Source organism: Budorcas taxicolor, chromosome 13 (genome assembly GCF_023091745.1).
Source record: "Budorcas taxicolor isolate Tak-1 chromosome 13, Takin1.1, whole genome shotgun sequence".
NCBI lineage: Eukaryota > Metazoa > Chordata > Mammalia > Artiodactyla > Bovidae > Budorcas > Budorcas taxicolor.
This window is the reverse complement of record NC_068922.1, coordinates 73,473,480-73,492,655: the sequence shown is the minus strand read 5'-3', so window position 1 is coordinate 73,492,655 and position 19,176 is coordinate 73,473,480. Positions and strand designations below refer to the sequence as shown.

Here is a 19,176-nt window from a genome sequence, read left to right as displayed (position 1 = left end):
GAGGGGTGCAGGGTTCTGAGGGGCCTTGTTTCACGCACCGGCGTAGAGGACTGAGCCCTACCGTCAGGTTTGGCCGCAGCCCTGCCACTGGCCTGACTTTGGGCAAGGCCCTGCCCTCTTCTGAGTCCCAAAGCATCTGGGGGACTGGGATGGGAAGTGAGCAGTGCTTCTAAAGGGTCGGTACAAAGTTAGGACTCTGATCTTTCCGGGGCAGACTGGAGGGACTGTGTAGGCTGAGAACTGCGCCAGGAGTTGAGCCTCTGCTTTCTGCCAGAAGAGCGTTTATTTCCACCGATCTGACCGCTGGGGAAACCCAAAGCACTCACCTTTGGGTGGGGTGAAGGGGGACTGGGGGAAGAGAAGGTCTCTGTGAGCCCTGAATAACCTCCTTACTGGTCCTTTACTGGTCTCCCCACTTAGAGGTCCCTGTCATAGTGTCCAAAGCCCTGGGCCCACCAGAAGCTCCATTCATCCCAGCAGTCAGTTGGCAAGGAGGGAGGCCACCTCCTCTGGGAAACTGGGCCACAGAAATTTCTGAGAGGCTCTCTGACCCTGCCCCCCAGCAAGCCTGGCCTCTTTGATACCCTTAAACCTCCGTTTTGGGAAGAACAAGTGGCATTTAATCTTAATATCAGCTCTCAGTGGGGCTCCCATGTCTCTGGGATGACTTAGAATAAGTCCTTTCTGCCTGGCAGGCTTCATTTGAGACCCTGAGCTATACCCCACCTCCCCTCCCCAGGACCCCCTTCTTCGCCACTCCCCAGATAACAGTTGCAGCCCTGAGTGATGACAGCAAGACTCAGTGCTTATGGAACTGTTCTAATAGCTTTCTGATAGCTGTTGTAATGGCTCTATCAACTAGTTTAGCTCAGCCCTTGCGTTTACTGTTTTAAACTGGTCCTGAGGCTAGAGTGGTTAACCAACCTGCCCAAGGTCACACAGCTGATAAGGGGCTGAGTCAGATGCAAATTAGGCGGCCAGGCCTCCACGTCCCTTTTTAAATCTTTTGCTCCTATCTTGATGCGTAGTCTGATGCTACTCTCCGTGGCTGCAGTTGTGTGCCATCCTAAAAACTAGTTTAGAATAGATAAAGAGAAGATAAAGATTTGGGGCTGGCCAGCCACCAAGAATTCAGAGGAAGAAAGAAACCGAGGCCCCAAGTAAGGTGATGACCTCCCCAAACTAAGAGGGGCAAGCTTGTCAAAAGATGAGTGGCTGAGTCAGGACTCGAACCCAAGCCTGCTGCTCCCCCATGCAGCGCTCTAAAACTAGGCCCTGAAGGATGTATTGGTGTCACAGTGGTGGAGGTTTCTGAAGGAACAGCGTGGTGCATCCCACCAGCCTGGGCGGACTGGGGAAAAGGTAAAAGACCCTGGAGGTTGAAAGGTCACTGCATGGACAGTCACATGTCAGTCTTGGCTCAGGGGTTGCCAGGCCTGCAGGCGGTGGGGTTGGGGGGGTGTGGCGAGAGAGGCAGGCAGCTGTGCCCTGAGAGGCAGGCAGCTGTGCCCTGAGAGGCAGGCAGCTGTGCCCTGGGGGCGGTCAGAAGGATGTGGTTTGGGGGAGGGCAGGTGGTGACCCCTGAGCTGCAGGAGAAGTGAGCCCTGGGCAGCTGCTTCCTGAGGGAGGCGTCCGTCTCTCCCACCCTGACCTCAGCACTCCCCTCCTGGCTAATGTTACAAGGTCTTCCACCTCGAACTGGGTCACAGGGCTTCCCCTTTTATCTCCCCTCTCAGTCCCTTTCCTCCCAGGGCTGTAGATGGAAAAATCAGACCTAGTCACGGTTGGATTAGACCACAGAGATGATCTGGTGGTCAGCCCTTTCCTTTTTTTGCAGGGAAAACTGAGGCCCAGGGAGAAGGGTGGGGCTGATAACAGCGGTCATTTATGGAGTGCTCTCCATAGACCAAGTCCTGGTGCATTTTAGTCTCATAAAAGGCCTAGCATGTGGGGATTATATTATGCCCACTTTACAAGTGGTAAAGTGGTACCATCTTTGGGTAGCAGAGAGCTCCCAGGCCATCAGAATCTCTGTCCTGTCGTCCCCCTCCAATAGTGCCGTTGGGACCACTTTGCAAATTTGGGATCTGCTCCCTGCCACCCACCATGTCCCCCTTGGTGCCGCAGGTTTTGGGAAGGGAACCCAGCCCGAGCCACGGCCTCTTCTGTGTTTGGCGGGGCTTGCGGGCCTAAACCAGTTCTTCCTGTCCAGCTGGAAGCATTCCCCTGATCTACCTTCCTGCCACTCCCTCCTTGGCCAATTAAAGACAGCCTTGTTTTGGGAGCCGCCACGCGACCCCCACCACCCGCCCCCTCCAGCAGTGTTGCTGCCCAGGGGCATAGACATGGCACCTGGCCCAGTCAGTTCTGGAAGTGCCCCCCACCTACCCCTTGTACTTCAGCTAAGAGACCTTTCTGGTCTTCTTGAGAGGTTTCTCCTTGATTGCACAGAAGTGGGGGTAGGAACGGAAGCCCAGGGGTGTCTAGGACCCTTAAGTGGCCAGGGAGAGCCTTTTGGAATTCTTAGAAGCTCAGAGAGCTATGATAGGAAAATATTTGAGCCTTACCTTGGAGGGTGTGAGATTGGGTGTCTTATCTCTCTCTGGGTTGACATCCCCCATCTGTAAAATGGAATTTGAACTGAATAGACAGCCCTTTCCAGCTTGGATAGTCTATGAATAATTAAGTACCTATTCTTTGAAAGGGCAGTGGGAACCATAAAGAGGCATTCACTCCCTTGAAGAGGCTTATGGTTCACAAGGAGCATTAACATCTTCCATCAAATTCTGAGCCCTCATCCCCTACCCTGCTTCCACCCACGCACACAGGAACTCTGCTCTGTGGATTTTCAGTGAAATACCTGGCCCGGAAATGTCTGTATGAATGAACAAATAAATGTGTTCTTGTAACTTCATGCTAAAAGGCGCACTGAGGTTGTTTATTACTGATACGGATGCCTCCCCGTGATACTATGAGGTAGGTATCATTAGCTTCACTTTTACAGGAAAGTGATGCTTAGAGGAATGGAGGGGCCTGCCAAGGTCTGAACCAGGTCTGACAGGTCACACAGGCTGTCTGATTTGCAGGTCCTCAGAGAACATTACACATGAGGAAGTTGGCTGGCTTTGAAGGCAGATGCCTTGGATCCCTCCTTCTGAATCACTAGTTGACCTTGAGCACCCATGCCCTCTGGGTCTCAGTGTCTCCAACTCTGGAAGGAGGAGGTTGGACCAAAACCCTCTTGTAGGTTCTTTCTGGTGGGGAACAGGGAACGCTTTCTCAGCCTCCTTGGTAAAGAGCCTATGGGAGAAGCGACGTTGGGGAGGTGGGTAGTGGAGACATTCAGCTCCTGCCATCTCCAGCTCCTGGAAACAGAAGGCTTTTCCAAGGACTTGGAGTGCTGAGCCGGCCTGAATGAGGGACTGGGGGAGCCAGGCTGGGCTTCGCGCCCCAGTTCCTTCTAGGGAGGAGTTGGCTCCTAGCTCTCCTAGGCCTCCCAGACTGGTGGGTGTGATTTTCAAGTGACTACTTAAAATTGGGGGAAGGGGCTGGACAGGGCTCTGTGAGTCACTGGAGGAGAGCCGTAGCTGGCCTGCCTGAGTCACCCCCATTTCCTTTCAGCCTCCTGGGGATGTTGGAATTGGCACCCACTTTAGGGGCTGTTAAGAATAGTCAAGCCAGTGTCCAGGGCCTTGAAGAGACATACAGAAAATACAGGCTCTAGGCCACAGACCCTCACAGGGCCTTGCCCAGCTGTGGACTTTGACAGGGTAGAGTTTAGCCAGTTCTCCAAATTGTCCTGTGCAAGACTTGTGGTTGCCAAGGTGGGAAGAGGGAGAGGGGGAAGGGATGGATTGGGGATTTGGGGTTAGCAGGTGCAAACTATCACACATAGAATGGATGACCGATAAGAGCCTCCTGCATAGCACAGGGAACTATGTTCAACATCCAGTGATAAATCATAATGGAAAAGAATATTAAAAATATTGTATATACATGTTTAACTGAATCAGTTTTCTGTACAGAAGAAATTAATACATTGTAAATCAACTGTATGTCAAATTTTTTTGAATTACTTAATATATATAGAGAGAGAGACCTCTGCAGAGAGTATAGACCTCTGCAGAGAGTGTAGTGCTCTGCCCCCCAGCCTTAAAGCAAAACTGAGGTTGCCATTGGTCTGAGTTTATGGAGCAAAGTATACTCCAGACTTGACCCCAGGATTCTCTGACGCCCTCTTCTTGGGATTGGCTGTTGGCCCGAGGACTTTGGAACACTTGATTTGGAGTTAAGTAGACCTGACTCCAGAGCTGTGAAGGCCCCCTCTTACTAGCTCCATGGCTTGGGACCTCAGCTATCTGGTCTGAAGAATGGGATTGTAGAGAGCCTTATTGGAGATAACACGGCTGCAACTGAAGCTCTTAGAATCTGGCCTGGTAAACGGGAGGCGGCGTTCTTAGCGACGGTTCCCAGCTTTGCCCAGGCCACCTTGATGCCAGATGGTCCTTTCCTTTTGAAGATCCGACCCCCAGAGGCCCCTTGGAAAGCTCTCTCCCCTCCCCCCAACAGCTGCAAGGTGGGTGGGGAGGAGTCTAGGGTGGGGCTGGCTGATGGAGCCCAAATCTATTTGTTTGTCTTAGAAGTGGGCTGTTTGCTAATTACTGGATGGGTTGATATTTAAACAAGAACCCGCTCCTGACTGCCCCACCCCTCTTGCAGGGATCAGTGGGAACCCCCCTGTTAAGCAATTTTCAGCCAGGAGGGAGAAGGGACAGGGGGCTGGGAACCTCTTGGGACGTGCTCAGTCCTGGCGGAGCCTTGTCCTGTTAAGAGGGGGGCCGGAGTTGTTTCCAGTCCGGAGGCCAAGGGAATTGCAAAAAAAACCCCTAGTGTTTGGCGGCGGAGGGGGTTTGATGGTGGATAGAAAAGATACAGTGTTCTGGGAAGCCAGTTTTCAGATGTTTTCACCTCCTGATGCCTAGGGAGCTTGGGAAGGCATGTGTCAACAGTTGGAGCCTAATTTAACCCTGAGTTCAATAAACCTGACTTCTTGGGCGGGTTTGTTATTAACTCATGGGTGACCTTTGGGCGCATCCCCTCTAGGCCCTGTCCCCGGGAGGCAAGATGACTGGAAAATGGGTATGTTTCACAGAGAAACCCAGCTCTGCGGCTCAGCCCAGGACACACAAGTTAGTTAATAAGTCACTGGGCCAGTGTGAGCCCCAGCGTCCTCTAGAAAACACGTGTGTCACTCCCGGGCCATCACTGGCGTTTGGCAACCTTCTGTGTAAAGGTCTGGCTTAAGTTTAGTTTATTATTAGCGGCTAGACAAGGGTTCTTAACCTGGGTAGCTTGGGGAGGCGGTGTCTGGGTGCAGGTTGAAAAATAAGAACCAGTGGTTGTGGTTCTTAGGGTTCAGAACTTTTCCTCCCTCTCCTAGGGCTCCAGGCGTCCCCAGGAGATCACTCTGCGATCTGATCAGCTCTTTGGAGCTTCAGCCTTCTGTGGGCCCGCCCCGGGTCAGGCCCTGGGAGTCAGCGCCCCCTCCCCACTGCCTTACTTTGCACCTCCCTTCCCCCTCCTTTGGGCCCCGAGCTAGGCTGCCCCAGTTTTGTCTGGCACAGTGGCAGGGGCTGCTAGTCAGGTGACACCTGGGGTAATGGAAAGGGGAGGCAGGGACCGGCTGGTATGTGTGGAAAGAGTGACTCGGTGGGGCCCGGCCTGTGGGGACTGGCTGTACTACTCCACCTCGGGGCGTGGGGGCAGGGGTGACCAACGGCTGGGACACTCCTGGCCCTGGGGAAGCCTGGCCAGGAGATGTCTGTGGGACAGGCTGACCCGATCGGGAGCAGTGGCTTCCCTGAGAGGCGGTGGGGAGGCTGGGAAGGGGCAGGAAGCCAGCACCCAGGGCGGACCTAATTGGCCGAGAAAGGAGATATCAGCTTGGCTCTAGAGAACACGGGAGGCTTGTTTACGGGGCCGCCCTCAGATCCAGCGGGGACCTGGGATCCGCTGCTAGATTACAAGCCCGGCCTCAATGCACCTCTGTCTCTTCGGCCCCTGAGGGAGCCAGCCCCCTCCCCTTCTGTCTCCATCGGTAATCGGAACAGTGCCCAGCTTGGTTACCAGGCCTGCAGACAGAGGAAGGCTTGTCTGTTTGAGAACCGTCTTGTATAGGCGGGGAAACCGAGGCCCCGAGAAGGAATCTCCCAAGACCATCAGGCTGTTAGTGACAAGGATGCCACGGCGTCAGCCTCTAGCAGGGAGATATCCAGAGGCTCTAGAAGCTTCCCTGACCCTTACCCTTCCCACCAGCAGCTGGCGTCCCTCTGTCCTGGAGCCCTGGCTCTGGGAATGGGCTGCCCTGGGTGGGGGAGGGGGGATTGGTGAAAAAGCCACTGGCAGTGCCAGGCCTGGCTTCTCTCCTGAGTGATTGTGTTTGGAGTAACCTGACCTTGGAGTGGGCAGGGCGGACATTCGAACCCCGCCCCACCCCCACTCCTATCCCCAGACCTGGCTTAACCCTTCCTGGACTATCACACCAGATCCTGTATTGGTGGTGGGTGGTTATCTTCTGGTCTGCTAGATACTTAGGCAGGTCGGGAAATACTCTGGGGACTCGGGGGCTCAGCTGAGTTTCAAGCGTCTCTATGTCACTGCCATTTTCTCTTTTGGAAAAGTACAGTGGTTTCTCCTCTCCCTCTCTCTGCTTAGAACAGGTGCTCTAAGCTGTGGGAGCTTGCGCAGATCTCTGCTCATCTCTGGACCTTTCTCTCTTCCACATTCTCAAGGGGCCTGATTGGCTGTTGATAAGTCTCTGGTCTCAGAAGCACAAGAAATAACGTTTTATAGGGCATGTCCCTTCAGTTTGCAAAGCACCTCCCCGTCCACCCACCACCCTCTTTCTAGCAATGCAACTACTTTTCTCAAGTCTCTGACCCTTTGAGCACTAATCCCCTCAGCTGGAAGGAAGGCAGATGGGGGTTAATAATAGCTGCTACTCATTGAGCACCTGCTGTGTACCGGGCCATGTGCTGTGTCCCTTGCATACCCCTAATGCATTTCACTTCATCTCATCCTCCCGCAAGGTGGTACTTACTAGCCTTGGTGACAAAGAGAGGAAACTGAGGCTTCGTGATGTGAAATAAACGCCCAGGCTTGTATCGTGAGGGAGCAGCAAGGCTGTGGTTGCTGTTGGAGATGCTTTTACAGGTCCCCAGGCTGGTGCTAGATCTTCCCATTTCTGCCAGGATGCTGAGTCCAAATTGAGGCAGCCAGGTTTTGCTTATTCCGGGGGACATCTAACCGTTCTGAAGGAGGGTGGGGGAGGACTGCCATGCCTTATCAGTGACCCCTTCTGGGGATCTCCTGCCAGGACCCCTCTGCTGCGTTCAGCAGTTAATGCCCAGGGTCCTCAGCATTCCTACTTCTTCCAGAATTTAACTTGCCCAGTTGTCCTCATCTCACCCCCCGCCCCAGAAGAAGCATGTCCCTGTCCCCTGGGGGTCACTTCCTCCCCTGGGGAAGAGACAGGCAGGGGGAGACTTCCCTCTCTTTGCCTCCCACCAGTTCACAGTTAAGCAAGCTCTGACCCTGAACTTCTCCCCAGTGCCCCAGCCAAAGTTTCTCTGCTTTTGTTTGAGCAATATCACTTTTACCTCTGTTGACTCCCTGGCCAAGGGAAGGGGTGCCCTGGAGCCCTGGCCTGGCAGCGGGTGCTGTGGATGGTGGCGATGGGGTGGAGAGGGGGTAGCGTGGGTGCAGTGAGAAGTCTGGCTCTGGCGAAGACTCAGTCTCGAGAAAGATCTGTTTGAATCACAGGTCTGTTGCTTCCTAGCTGAGTGACTTCACACAAGTGACTCAAGGGAAAGTCACTTTCTGGCCACATGGGTAGAGCACCTCGCCAGGCTGTTGTGCCAATCAAATGAGCTCGGACGGAGGAAACCCAGCGTGGTGCCCAGCGTGTTAGGACCCCAGCCCCCATGCTTCTCCCAGGGGACTGAAGCTGTAAGACTTTGCAGTAGGGTTGGTGACTTTCCTAGCTTCATGCCCATCACCTCAGGACTGGATGGGGGTTACAGCTGGAGTGGCCGCAGCTGCCCATGGATTTGTTGAGACCTCTTCGTGCGTGATCACTCACTTCAGTTGTGTTGGACTCTTTGCGACCCCATGGACTATAGCCCACCAGGCTCTTCTGTCCGTGGGATTCTCCAGGCAAGAATACTGGAGTGGTTTGCCATGCCCTGAAACCTCTACCGGAAAGGATCCAGCCCCAAGCCCAGGTGCCCACCGGGGCCTGCTTGTTCAGATGTTGATTTTTGTTGTGTGTCTATGAGTAGGACTTCTAGAGAAGACCTAGAAGTGGGAAAGGAAGACAAGTCTAGCCTAGGAGCCCAGAGACCTAGGTTCTTCTAATGTTGTTTTTTTAAGAGACCCAGGTTCTAAGTCCAGTTCTGCTTCTGTGACCTTGGCAAGGGCGCTTATCTTTTCATCTGTTTGCTGGGTAATAAAATGAGATGGTTGGGCTAGGGCCTCAGCTACCTTCTGTTGGTAGGCGTTAGTCTCAATAGCACAAAATACACCTACCCTTTTTTTGATTGTTTATTTGTTTGCATCCGCTCTTAGTTGTGGCATGTGGGATCTTCAATCTTTGCTGTGTCCTGCAGGATCTTTAGTTGTGGCATACCAACTCTGAGTTGTGACATAAGGTTCCCTGACCAGGGGTTGAACCTGAGCCCCCTGCACTGGGAGCGCGGAGTCTTAGCCACTGGACCACCGGGGAAATCCCTACCCTTCTTCTTTTCTATGGAGGGTCTACAGAAGCATCCAGGTGCCCACCAGGGTCTGCTTATTCAGTTCTTAATTGCTGTTGTGTGTGCACGAGTAAGACAAAGATACAGAGAGCCCTGAGGGCCCAGAGAGGGTGCCTGTGCGTGCACACACGTGTGGACACCCGCTCCCCAGGTAACGATGGGGTGAGCCAAGAGCAGGGTGGGGTCCCTTTCTGGTCAGGGTGGGGCCTATCGGCTGGGTGGCCTGGTTGTTCAAAGTCACCCCAGACTGAATGGGCCCAGTCTGAAAAGAGGGTGGAGGAAGGGAGGGCTGTTGGCACATAGCCTCCACACACACACACACACACACACACACACACGTAAAGGGACGCTTGCTCACAATCCCAGGGAGCATGGTTTCACCTTGCTGGTGTAGTCTTAGGGCTCCTGCGCTCTTGGGCATTTCTCTCTTGTCAGGGGTCTTGGGCAGGGCAGGACCACTTCTGGAGTTGGAGAAGGATTGATTTTATTTATTAGCGAGCCATGAGGCATGCAGGATCTTTCTTCCTGACCAAGGATCAAACCGGTGCCCCCTGCAGTGGAAGCATTGGACCACCAGGGAGGTCCCAAGCCCTGTGCTTTTAGAACCAGGATGGGTACCCAATGGGATCTAATCCTTGTGTGACTAGATCTGACAGGATCTGAACCATTCTTGGCGTGACCTTAATTCAAGTCATTTATGCTCTCCAGGAACCTGGTATAAAAATGAAGGGTTGTAACTGGGGAGAGTAGGGAGACTCAGAGGGAGAAGATATATGTATAATTATGGCTGATTCGCATTGTTGGATGGCAGAAACCAGCACAACATTGTAAAGCAATTTTCCCACAATTAAAAAATAGATTTAAAATAATGAAGAGTTAGGGATGACCCGGTGACCCCCAAGGTGGCTGAACTGGGAATCGATCTAGGTTTCAGTCCGAGTTTTGTTCTGACTTGGTCTTCACTTCCTGATGTAAAACAGAGAGAGCCACTACCAATCACAGCGAATCAACGTGCTAATCCCAGGGGTGGTTTCGAAACACTCCTCAGTACTTTCACCCACTAAGAGAAAGGCAGGATCCATAAATAAACAGCCATGGCTCTTGGGGATGGGGAGGTAGGGGAAGGGCCCAGCCTGAAACAGCCCAGTGTCGAAACTCCAGCCCCTGTCTTGAGTACTTGGAGCTCTGACTGGTCTCCAGGCTCCATATGCAAGTGGCCAAACTGCCTTCTTTACTTCCTGGGCTGAGTTTGACCGCCATTTGACAAGGCTCCATCCTGGCCGAGGTAGGCGGACACTCTGTGTGCCCGTGTGTTTATGGGTGTGTTGATCTGTATGTGGCTAAAGGCTCGGGTGACCTATGCCTGGGTTCCGGTCCAGAGTGGCCACTTTCTGCCTGGGTGATCTTGAGCGAGTTACTTCAATTTTCTGAGCATCCCCCCAACCCCCTCCCTCCCCAGTGTTTTAGCAAATAAGAGCTATGAGGAGGACCTACTTCAAGCTAAGTGCTTAGTTTGGTAAGCTGCCTAGATCCTGATGTTTCCGATTCTGCCCCCCACCCTTACCACCTCCCCCGGGGGAATTTGCAGCAGGAGATGCGGATGGGAGCACAGGGACCCCGCCCTAGGTGCAGGCAGCTTGCGCAACCACAGTGGAGCCATCTTCTGGAGCTGCCAAACTAAAGCCACAGGCACGGGGCTGTGTGGGGGCTGGAATTCCAGCGCCAGCAGCTCCCCAGCTCCTGATTCCCGAGTCATGAAGTCATCCCTCACCAGGGCTTAACCCCTTCTCGCTCCCCACCCCCATGTGTACCAGGCGTTCAGCGGAGATTCTCCCTTCCGTGGCGGGAGGGGAGAAATCTCGCTCCCAGCCTGACCTCCCTCCTGGGAATCCAGCTGCCCCACACAGACAGACAGACAGACAGGGTGGAAGGAGACCCAAAAGTCTGCTTCCACCCACCTCTCCCCGGAAGCCTGGGCCTCTCCCACAGAGGGTAACCTTGTCTTAGGGACGGATGTGCCTTTCCAGGCCCACTCTGTGTCCCTGGCAGGTCTCTGCTGGGTGGAGGACAGTGTGGGGCAGTCAGAAACAGAGCCTGGCCTCTTTTCTGAGTGTGTAGCTGACTCACCGTGTGACCTTAGGCAAGTCACTGTAGGAGGGCTTAGATTCTTTCCCTTTCTGCGAAATGGGAGGGCAGGACCTCCCTGGCCTCCAGCTGGTGTTCCTCGGTTCTGAGCAGACCCCGCCCCTCTCCACACCTCCTGCAGTTAGGGGGTTGAGGGGGGAGAAGAATGTTTGGGGCAAGGGGTTTGTATTCGACACCCTGAGTCTCCTGGGAAATGGTAGGCACTAGAATATTTGAGTTCATTAGTGAAAGAATGAACTTTGCCCTGAGGCTGCTGTTCTTGTGGGCAGACAAAGCCTCAGCCCAGAAGCTAGCTGGGAGGGTGGTGTGAATCCCAAGTAATTCTGACTCTCTGGAAGGAGCTTTGTTTTCCCCGGTCGAATTTGCAGGTTTGGGAGCAGGGTGGCTGATGTTCTGCAGGTCCTGGGGCAGCTCTCTGCCTTCCTGGATCTTTCATGCTTTCCTTGTGAAAGCTTCTCAGTGGCGGTGGACCTGAGATTCTAGCTGGGGACGGCTGGGGCCCCCATTCGTGGCAGCGGAGGGGTACTTAGGGGAGCTGGAGTGGACAGTCCGTGAGAGCAGGGATGGGGCTCCACACTGCATGGCTGCAGAATGGCCCCGTGGGAGATGTTTGGAAGGCTGAAGACACGAGTGTGCTCACGTACACTTGACTCACCAGGTTCCGGGCAGCGCCCTGACCCGAGGCTGTCCTGGGACGTGAGTGAGCCAGCCCTGCCTGTCCCAGCCGGGTCTGACTCAGCTGGGAAAGATGTCCGGGTCAGGGCAAAACCAGAGCCAGCAGCCCTCTCCCTGCCATGGGTGAATCAGCAGTGACAGCATCAGAGCACCCCGGAGCGTGGACTGGGAACGCTGGCTCTGAAGTCAGTCTTCACTCCGTCTGCTACCACGAGTCACCCAAAGAAAATGACTTAATGTCTTCAGGGCCCAGTTTCCTCGGTTGTAAAACAGAGGTGAAGACTGGTCTGTAGAGTTATTAAGAGCAGGTCCTGGCCTATAGCAAGTGCTCAGTATAGGGTACCTAGCATATTTATATTCTGATGATGCCACCTTCATTATTTTAATTAGCCCAGAATGGGAAAGGGTTTTGTCTAAGGTCACACAGCAAGGTAGGCTCTAGCCTGATGCCCTTCCAGCACCCCAGCTCCCGTTCCTGAGCACTCGCTTCACTGCCTTGCGGGGCTCGGGGGCTGCTAAAGAGCATTGGCAGGGGGAGCTGCTGGTTAACATTTCTCCTGTTCTCACCCTAGATCCGAGAAACTGAGGTCATCGACCCTCAAGACCTCCTGGAAGGCCGATACTTTTCCGGAGACTTACCTGATGACGAGGACATCGGGGGGCCCGGGCAGGAATCCAATGACTTTGAGCTGTCTGGCTCTGGAGATCTAGGTACGGCGGGAGTAAGGGGCCGGCCTGGGGCTCAAGGCTGCAGAGAACTTGTCTTTTACAAGGGTGACCCCACTTTAGGGCTTGAATTTTCCTATTGTGCCCCTCCCCGTTAAAGAAAAGATGGGGTGAACAAAAGTAACCGGATCAGCCCATCCCTGAGACCCTTTCCAGGCGAATGGTTTCTTGCTCCGAGTCCATTTGTAGTAGAAAACCAGTCCGAACCTGTCCGCCTTTGGACGGGATTGGGTGGGAGTGGGCGTTGGGAGGAGAACTGAACTGTGGCCTGTTTTCCTTCCTTTGAAAAGCAAAGAGAGCGCTCAGGAGCCTGGGGGCAGGGTGGGGAGAGCTGTGGGTGGGAACCGAGAACCAACCCCTGCTTCTGCAAGGATGGGATTGGGAATCGGTGAAGGGGCCTCCTGGGGCAGGGCCAGGGTCCCCGTCTTTCTTGGTCATTTCCTGGCCCTGGCTGACAGGCCAGACAGAGCTACTGAAAAGCCTCCCTCCTCTGTGTGGGGTGGTGTAACAATTTGAAGTTTGAGTTCTGGAGTCACATAATCCTGAGTTCAAACTGCCGCTCTGTGACCTCTGAGCCTTGGTGTCCTAATCTGTAACATGGGAATAGAAATAGTTGAGGAGATTAGACTGAGTTAAAAGCCCTGGGCACTTACCATGTTCTGAGTAGATACATTCATATTGGAATTTCTGATATTTACTGTTGCAATCTAGAGTCTTCTCAAATGAATCCCCTGGGAATCTTGTTAAAATCCAGATTTTGATTTAGTGGCCCCTGAAATTCTGCATTTCCTACCCCTCCTGGGTGATGTTCTTGGTCCTGGGATCTATATGGAGCAAGGGTTTAGAGGTGACAGAGCGCCTGCCCAGTGACCGGCTCAACATTCACACGAAAGAACCAGGGAGGCAGGTCTCAGGAGCTCCATTTTACAGAGGAGATGACTGAGGTTGGGGTGGGAATGATCACCTGCTGGACATATGCTTATCACCTGTTGAGCATTTGGGGGCCAATTTTGAATTAGAACTCGCACCAGCCATGGCTATAGGGGTCATCGGCCTGGGGGTGACCGACTTCACATTCACACAGCCTTTCTGACCTTACAGATGACTCAGAGGGCATCCGGATCTTCCCAGAAGTGATGCACCCCTTGGTAAGTAGCTCCACACTTTGGCCTCTCCTTTTCTCAGCACCTGTTGAGAGAAGCAGAATAAGTTCGAGTCTGACCTCATTCTGCAAGAAGGCTTTTTTGTCTGTGCCCCTGAACTCTTGGGACAGGCACAGCTAAGGGTCACGGGTAGACCTTCCCCTCTGTAAACAGTTGCATGTGTTTCCAGCCTCTTTTGCTTTTTTAATTTTTATTTCATTTATTTGACTGCGCTGGATCCCAGTTGTGGCACTTGGGATCATGCGGGATCTTTAGTTGCAGTAGGTGGGATCTAGCTCCCTGACCAGGGATCACACTTGGGGCCGCCTGCATTGGGAGCTCAGAATCATAACCACTGGACCACCAAGGAAGTCCTTCCAGCCTCATTTTTGTGTGCATTTCTAGGTACTTCCCAACATGAATATCAAGTTACACATACCATTCTATGCACTGCATTTTTTACTTACAGTGATCGTGAATATTTCCCCACGTAACTCACTGTTTTTCCTATTCATTTTTATAACCTTCATAATCAGTTCACCCAGTTGCCCTTACCTGTGGAAAAGTGGTTTATGATTTTTTTTGACATCTTACAACAACAGTATAACAAGCATCTTTTACAAAAATCTCTGATTAGCTCCTTAGGACAGAGTCCCAGAGGCAAACTGCTGCGCTAAAGGGCAAACTGTTCCTACAGTTTTGCAAAACCACCCTCCAGGATATTACTCTAGAATACCTGCTTCCTTGTGCCCTTGGTCACATTATTCATTCCCCACTGGGGATAGATTTACTGGAAAAGTTGGGCTTCCCTGGTGATTCAGATTGTAAAGCATCGGCCTGCAGTGCAGGAAACCCAGGTTCAATCCCTGGGTTGGGAAGATCCCCTGGGAAAGGGAATGGCAACCCACTCCAGTGTTCTTGCCTGGAAAATCCCATGGACAGAAGAGCCTGGTGGGCTGCAGTCCATGGAGTCGCAAACAGTCAGACAGAACTGAACAACTAACACACATAAGAAAAGTTGAGGGTAAGAATTTGACAGCGTGATTGTTGAGGGGTGGTTGCTGATGTCTGCTCTGGGACCACGTGGTTTGGCCGGCAAGAGGCAGAACCATTCCCCGCCCAGCTGAATGTCCCTACCCCATGCCTTGGATCCCCCTCCCTACAAACCGCACTGAGTGTTGGTCTCTCCTCCTTTCCACCATCCAGGTCCCTATAGATAACCACATCCCTGAGAAGACAGGGAGCGGAGTACCCACCGAACCCGAGGAACTGGAGGAGAATGAAGTTATCCCCAAGAGGTCGTCCCCTTTCGATGGGGACGAGGATGTGTCCAACAAGGTGTCTATGTCTAGCACAGCCCAGGGCGGCAACATCTTTGAGAGGACAGAGGTACTGGCAGGTAAGGTCCTGGGCTTCCCGCAAGATACCTCGAAAGGGGAGAGGGCTTGGGCAGGGATAGTGCTGCAGGCAAGGATGCCTCTGGTCCAGTGGTCCCCGACCTTTTTGGCACCAGGCACCAGTTTCATGGAAGACGGTTTCTCCACCGTCGGGATGGGGTAGGGGTGACGATGGTTCAGATGCTAATGCGAGTGATAGGGGCAGATGAAACTTGGCTTGCTCACCTGCTGCTCGCCTCCTGCTGTGCAGCTGGGTTCCTAGTAGGCCACTGACCAGTACCAGCGCGGGGGTTGGGAACCCCTACTCTAGCCCGTTAGGTGATTTGATACCCCTTCGTGCAGCCACTGGCTGTCCTGGGGCCTTGAAGGATGACCCTTCCCCTTAGAGGTGGCTCTGACTATGTGTGCAGCTTGGCGGACCGAGAGCAAGAATTGCATATCAGAGGCTAAAAAAATAATAGATGTTGAGTCTTTCACTTGCTGTAAATCCTTTTCTATTTACAAAGCACTTTCCCAGCCTGGATTTGGCACCTGGGATGTTAATTATTAAAAGTTAAACTTCCCGTGAAAACTTCCCCTTTAAGCCCAGAGGCTCCTTTGAGTTGGACTGGCTTCCCCTCCCCCTGCTGTCACCTGGCAGCCTGGTGACCTTGGCTGAGAACGCTTTCCAGCCTCAGTTTTCATGTTAGCAAATGGCCATCGTGCTACTTCCTTGGGTTGGTGTAATAACTTCGTGAAAAATAGAATCTAAAATAACTTGGCGGACTGTAAAATGTTTGTTTGCACGGTTCCCAGTGGTAGATGGTGTGTGTGTTAGTCCTTCAGTCGTGTCCAACCCTTTGCAACCCCATGGACCGTAACCAGCCAGTCTCTGTTCATGGGGTTTCTCAGGCCAGAATACTGGAGTGGGTAGTCATTCCTTTCTCCAAGGGATCTTCCTCACCCAGGGATCAAATCCCGCTTTGGAAGCAGATTCTTCTGCTTTGGAAGCAGATTCTTTACGAGTTGAGCCACAAAGGAAGCCCAGGAATACTGGAGTGGGTAGCCTATCCCTTCTCTAGCGGATCTGCCCAACCCAGGAATCAAACTGGGGTCTCCTGAATTGCAGGCGGACTCTTTAACAACTGAGCTATCAGGGAAGCCCCATGGTATATAGTATAATATAGTATAGTATGTGGCATGGCAGAGCAAGTAGTAGGTAGCCCGCAGGAAACTTCCTGTGCCAGATTAAGAAACTAACACTTAGAGAGAGCACGTTTGGCCTCAAGTGGGAGCCACAGGCTTCCTGACTAATGTGCAATGTGGAGAAAGATGTGTCCCAGGATGAGGCTTCAGGGATGGCTCTGTCTAGCCTGACTATGGGGCCTTCGGCTGGGGTGGTAACTGGCTCTTTCTCTTCTTCCCCGGCAGCTTTGAGGGTCTCCAAAACTGGGTTGGGGACTTTCTCAGAGGGGACTCCCTCTCCAGCCAGGTTTTTACAGGCCAAGGGCCAGTCTGGATGAACCAGCCTAGAGAGGAGGGCACCATGGGCCGAGGCTGGCTTACTTCTGTCTCCTGGCAACCAGCTGGGCCAGCAGCTCTGAGGAGGCTGGAAGTGCAAGGAAAGAGCCCTGGGTCCTGCCTCCCTCTGGGACAGATAAAGGATCTTGCCTGCATCTTGCAGGGTATAACGCCCGGTAGGCCCAGCTCAGCCCTGACTCTGGCTTCCAGGTCGCTGAGTCAGTGTTCTTTTAACTTTCTGTGTGATGTGGGTGGGGTGGGGAAACTAGAGGGCCTTTGGAGACCTTTTAGTCTTGTAAGTTTCAAACTATTTGGAGATCTTTTCGAGGTAAAACCTGGCCCATGTTTCTTCACCCACAGAGTTTCACTTCTAGTTGGTTGATGTGGGATTCGCATAAGGTTTTGTTTTCACCAAACAATGGTTCTACTGCTTTTAAAGAAAAATGTAAAAGCCACTGATGTAGTCCAAGTAACTGTTGCTTATAACATGGGAGACTCAGGCCCAGAGAAAGCAAGCCACTTGCTTTAGGTCACATAAAAAGTGAGAACCAGGCATCTCTTAATACTTCCAATGGAGAATGACACATGGGCAAGATCTTCATGTGAAAAGTTACATTGTTGAGATAGCTGGGGTGAGATTCTCCATTCCAGTAGCTTTTAAACAGTACCTGGAGGGACAGGGGGAATTCCCTGGTGGTCCAGTGGTTAAGACTCAGCACTTCCCCTGTAGGGGACATGAGTGCTATCCTTGGAGGGAGATCTAAGATCCTATAAGCTGCACAGTGCAGCCAAAAAAAAAAAAAAACCACCCTGGAACCTGGGAGTTTATCAAGTGTTTGCCATGTGCCATATGATTCACACGCCCCCTCATTGAGTCTCCACAACACCCCAATCTGACACGTGTGGTTATCTATACTCTCACAAATAAGGAAAATGAGGCTCCAAGAAGCCTTATCTCTTATCCAAAGGCACAAGACCAGACAAATGGTGAACCTGGCATCGGAACCCGGGACCACAGTCGCTTCTGAGACCGTCCTTGGGCCTTGAGCTCCTGGGGACCTCCCAGCACGGACCAAGGGTCTAAAGGAACAGACATCAGAGGGAGAGGCGGTAGAAAGGGGAAGGGGGTTGATACCTGATGGTCCGTGTCTTTTCTCTGTTTTTTCCTGGGGGCACTGTGTTGCTGCTTTTTCGTCATTTTAGCCAAGAGAGAGAACCTTCCTTGGCTCCCCTGCCACTCCGTCCCAATTCTGTGCGTAGATTTGGAGTGTGTGCAGGGGCGGAAAATTAATCTTCTTAAGCTAAGACCGAATTAGGGGACTCAATCTGTCACAGGAAGGATTCTAGGAGACATCCCTGCCCCCTCAACAAACAGGAGTGAGCCCTCCAGGCTGCCTGGGGTCATACAGAGAACATACATTGACCCAATGTGAGAAACCCGTGTCTGCTCTTGGCCCGTGCCCCTCTCTGAGCCAAATGGAGTCATTTATTGAGCACCCACTGTTGTGCCAGAACAATTCAGGGTGGCAGGGACACAGATACAAACCACAAAAAGTCACAATTAATGAATATTGAGTATATGCTATGCATTATTCTGAGCTCTCTTAAGGAGATTGATTTATTTCAACCTAGGGACAAACCTATAAGAAAGGTACTATTGTTTCCATTTTACAATGAGAGAGATGAAGGAACTTGATTATCTAGATCCCATTGCCAGTAAGTGGCAGAGACAGGAATAGAATGTAAGCCTTAAGCACTGAGCTTTGTATGTGCGGACATAAATCACGTATATAATTTTTTTTCTTTTGCCACACCAGGTGGCATGTGGGATCTTAGTCCCCTGACCAGGGATCAAACCTGTGCCCCTTGCATTGGAGGCACGGAGTCTTAACCATAGGACCACCAGAAAGTCCCAAACCACATATGTAATTCTTTATAACATAGGCATGTGGACACACGCACATGTTGTAACTGTGTATAGTAGCATATACCCACGTGTGTACAGGGTGTGTACACCCGATCGGTATAAGTGTGGGTCTGCATAGGGATGTGTGCACACAAGGTCAACTAGAGAGCTCCCTGTGCTAAGGACTGTGGGGTAAGTAGGTCTAAGGGGGATTTCCACTGCCTGCGATTTTTCTGCTTCCTGGCTCAGGGCTGAGCTGTTGCTGGGGAGTTGGCCTCGTGTTGGGAAAGAACCTGGCTTTGGACTCCAGCAATGTGGGCTGGAAGGATGCCTCTGTCACTCTGGTTCTGTGGTTTTTTAGTGCTTTACAGTGACTCCGTTCTCATGAATGAGGTGGTGAGAATCAAATTCAGTAAGGCATCAGCAGAGTATGCCCCTGGGGGTGATGGTGAGGGTGTCCGGGGGCCAGAGAACCGACCGAGCAGAAGCGGCCCGTGTGCCCTGAGGTCCCGACGGGCAGCCAGCCCTCACCTCGCTGCCCCTTCTCTCCCCTCCAGCTCTGGTCGTGGGCGGTGTCGTGGGCATCCTGTTTGCCGTCTTCCTCGTGCTGCTGCTGGTGTACCGCATGAAGAAGAAGGATGAGGGCAGCTACGACCTGGGCAAGAAACCCATCTACAAAAAAGCCCCCACCAATGAGTTCTACGCCTGAAGCTTCCCCCGGAGCACCTACTTGGACTTTAGGGGGAAGGGACGCTGAAGGATTTTGAAGGGTGGCTGTTCGGGGAGGGGGAGGGCACCCCAGTCCTGATCTATCAGCATCTCCCGCTCCGATTACAGTTTCAGTGTCAGAAGAGACATCACCTTCTACTGTT

General features: G+C 52.6%; 1 protein-coding gene and 1 long non-coding RNA gene across 2 annotated transcripts in view; one reads left to right on the top strand and one right to left on the bottom strand.

Annotated features, from left to right (window-relative positions):
- The window catches only part of LOC128058529 (uncharacterized), an 18,273-nt gene extending 10,504 nt beyond the window's left edge, over nucleotides 1-7,769 (bottom strand). The window contains exons 1-2 of the long non-coding RNA XR_008200497.1: nucleotides 7,100-7,769; nucleotides 2,568-2,621 (exon numbers count right to left, since the gene is read on the bottom strand). This is a non-coding gene — a long non-coding RNA (uncharacterized LOC128058529). The remainder of the gene's footprint in view (nucleotides 1-2,567; nucleotides 2,622-7,099) is intronic.
- The window catches only part of SDC4 (syndecan 4), a 19,696-nt gene extending 520 nt beyond the window's left edge, over nucleotides 1-19,176 (top strand). Inside the window, exons 2-5 of the mRNA XM_052651008.1 lie at nucleotides 12,206-12,344; nucleotides 13,461-13,507; nucleotides 14,708-14,900; nucleotides 18,862-19,176. Coding sequence (XP_052506968.1) covers nucleotides 12,206-12,344; nucleotides 13,461-13,507; nucleotides 14,708-14,900; nucleotides 18,862-19,013 — 531 coding nt within the window. The 3' untranslated portion in view covers nucleotides 19,014-19,176. The remainder of the gene's footprint in view (nucleotides 1-12,205; nucleotides 12,345-13,460; nucleotides 13,508-14,707; nucleotides 14,901-18,861) is intronic.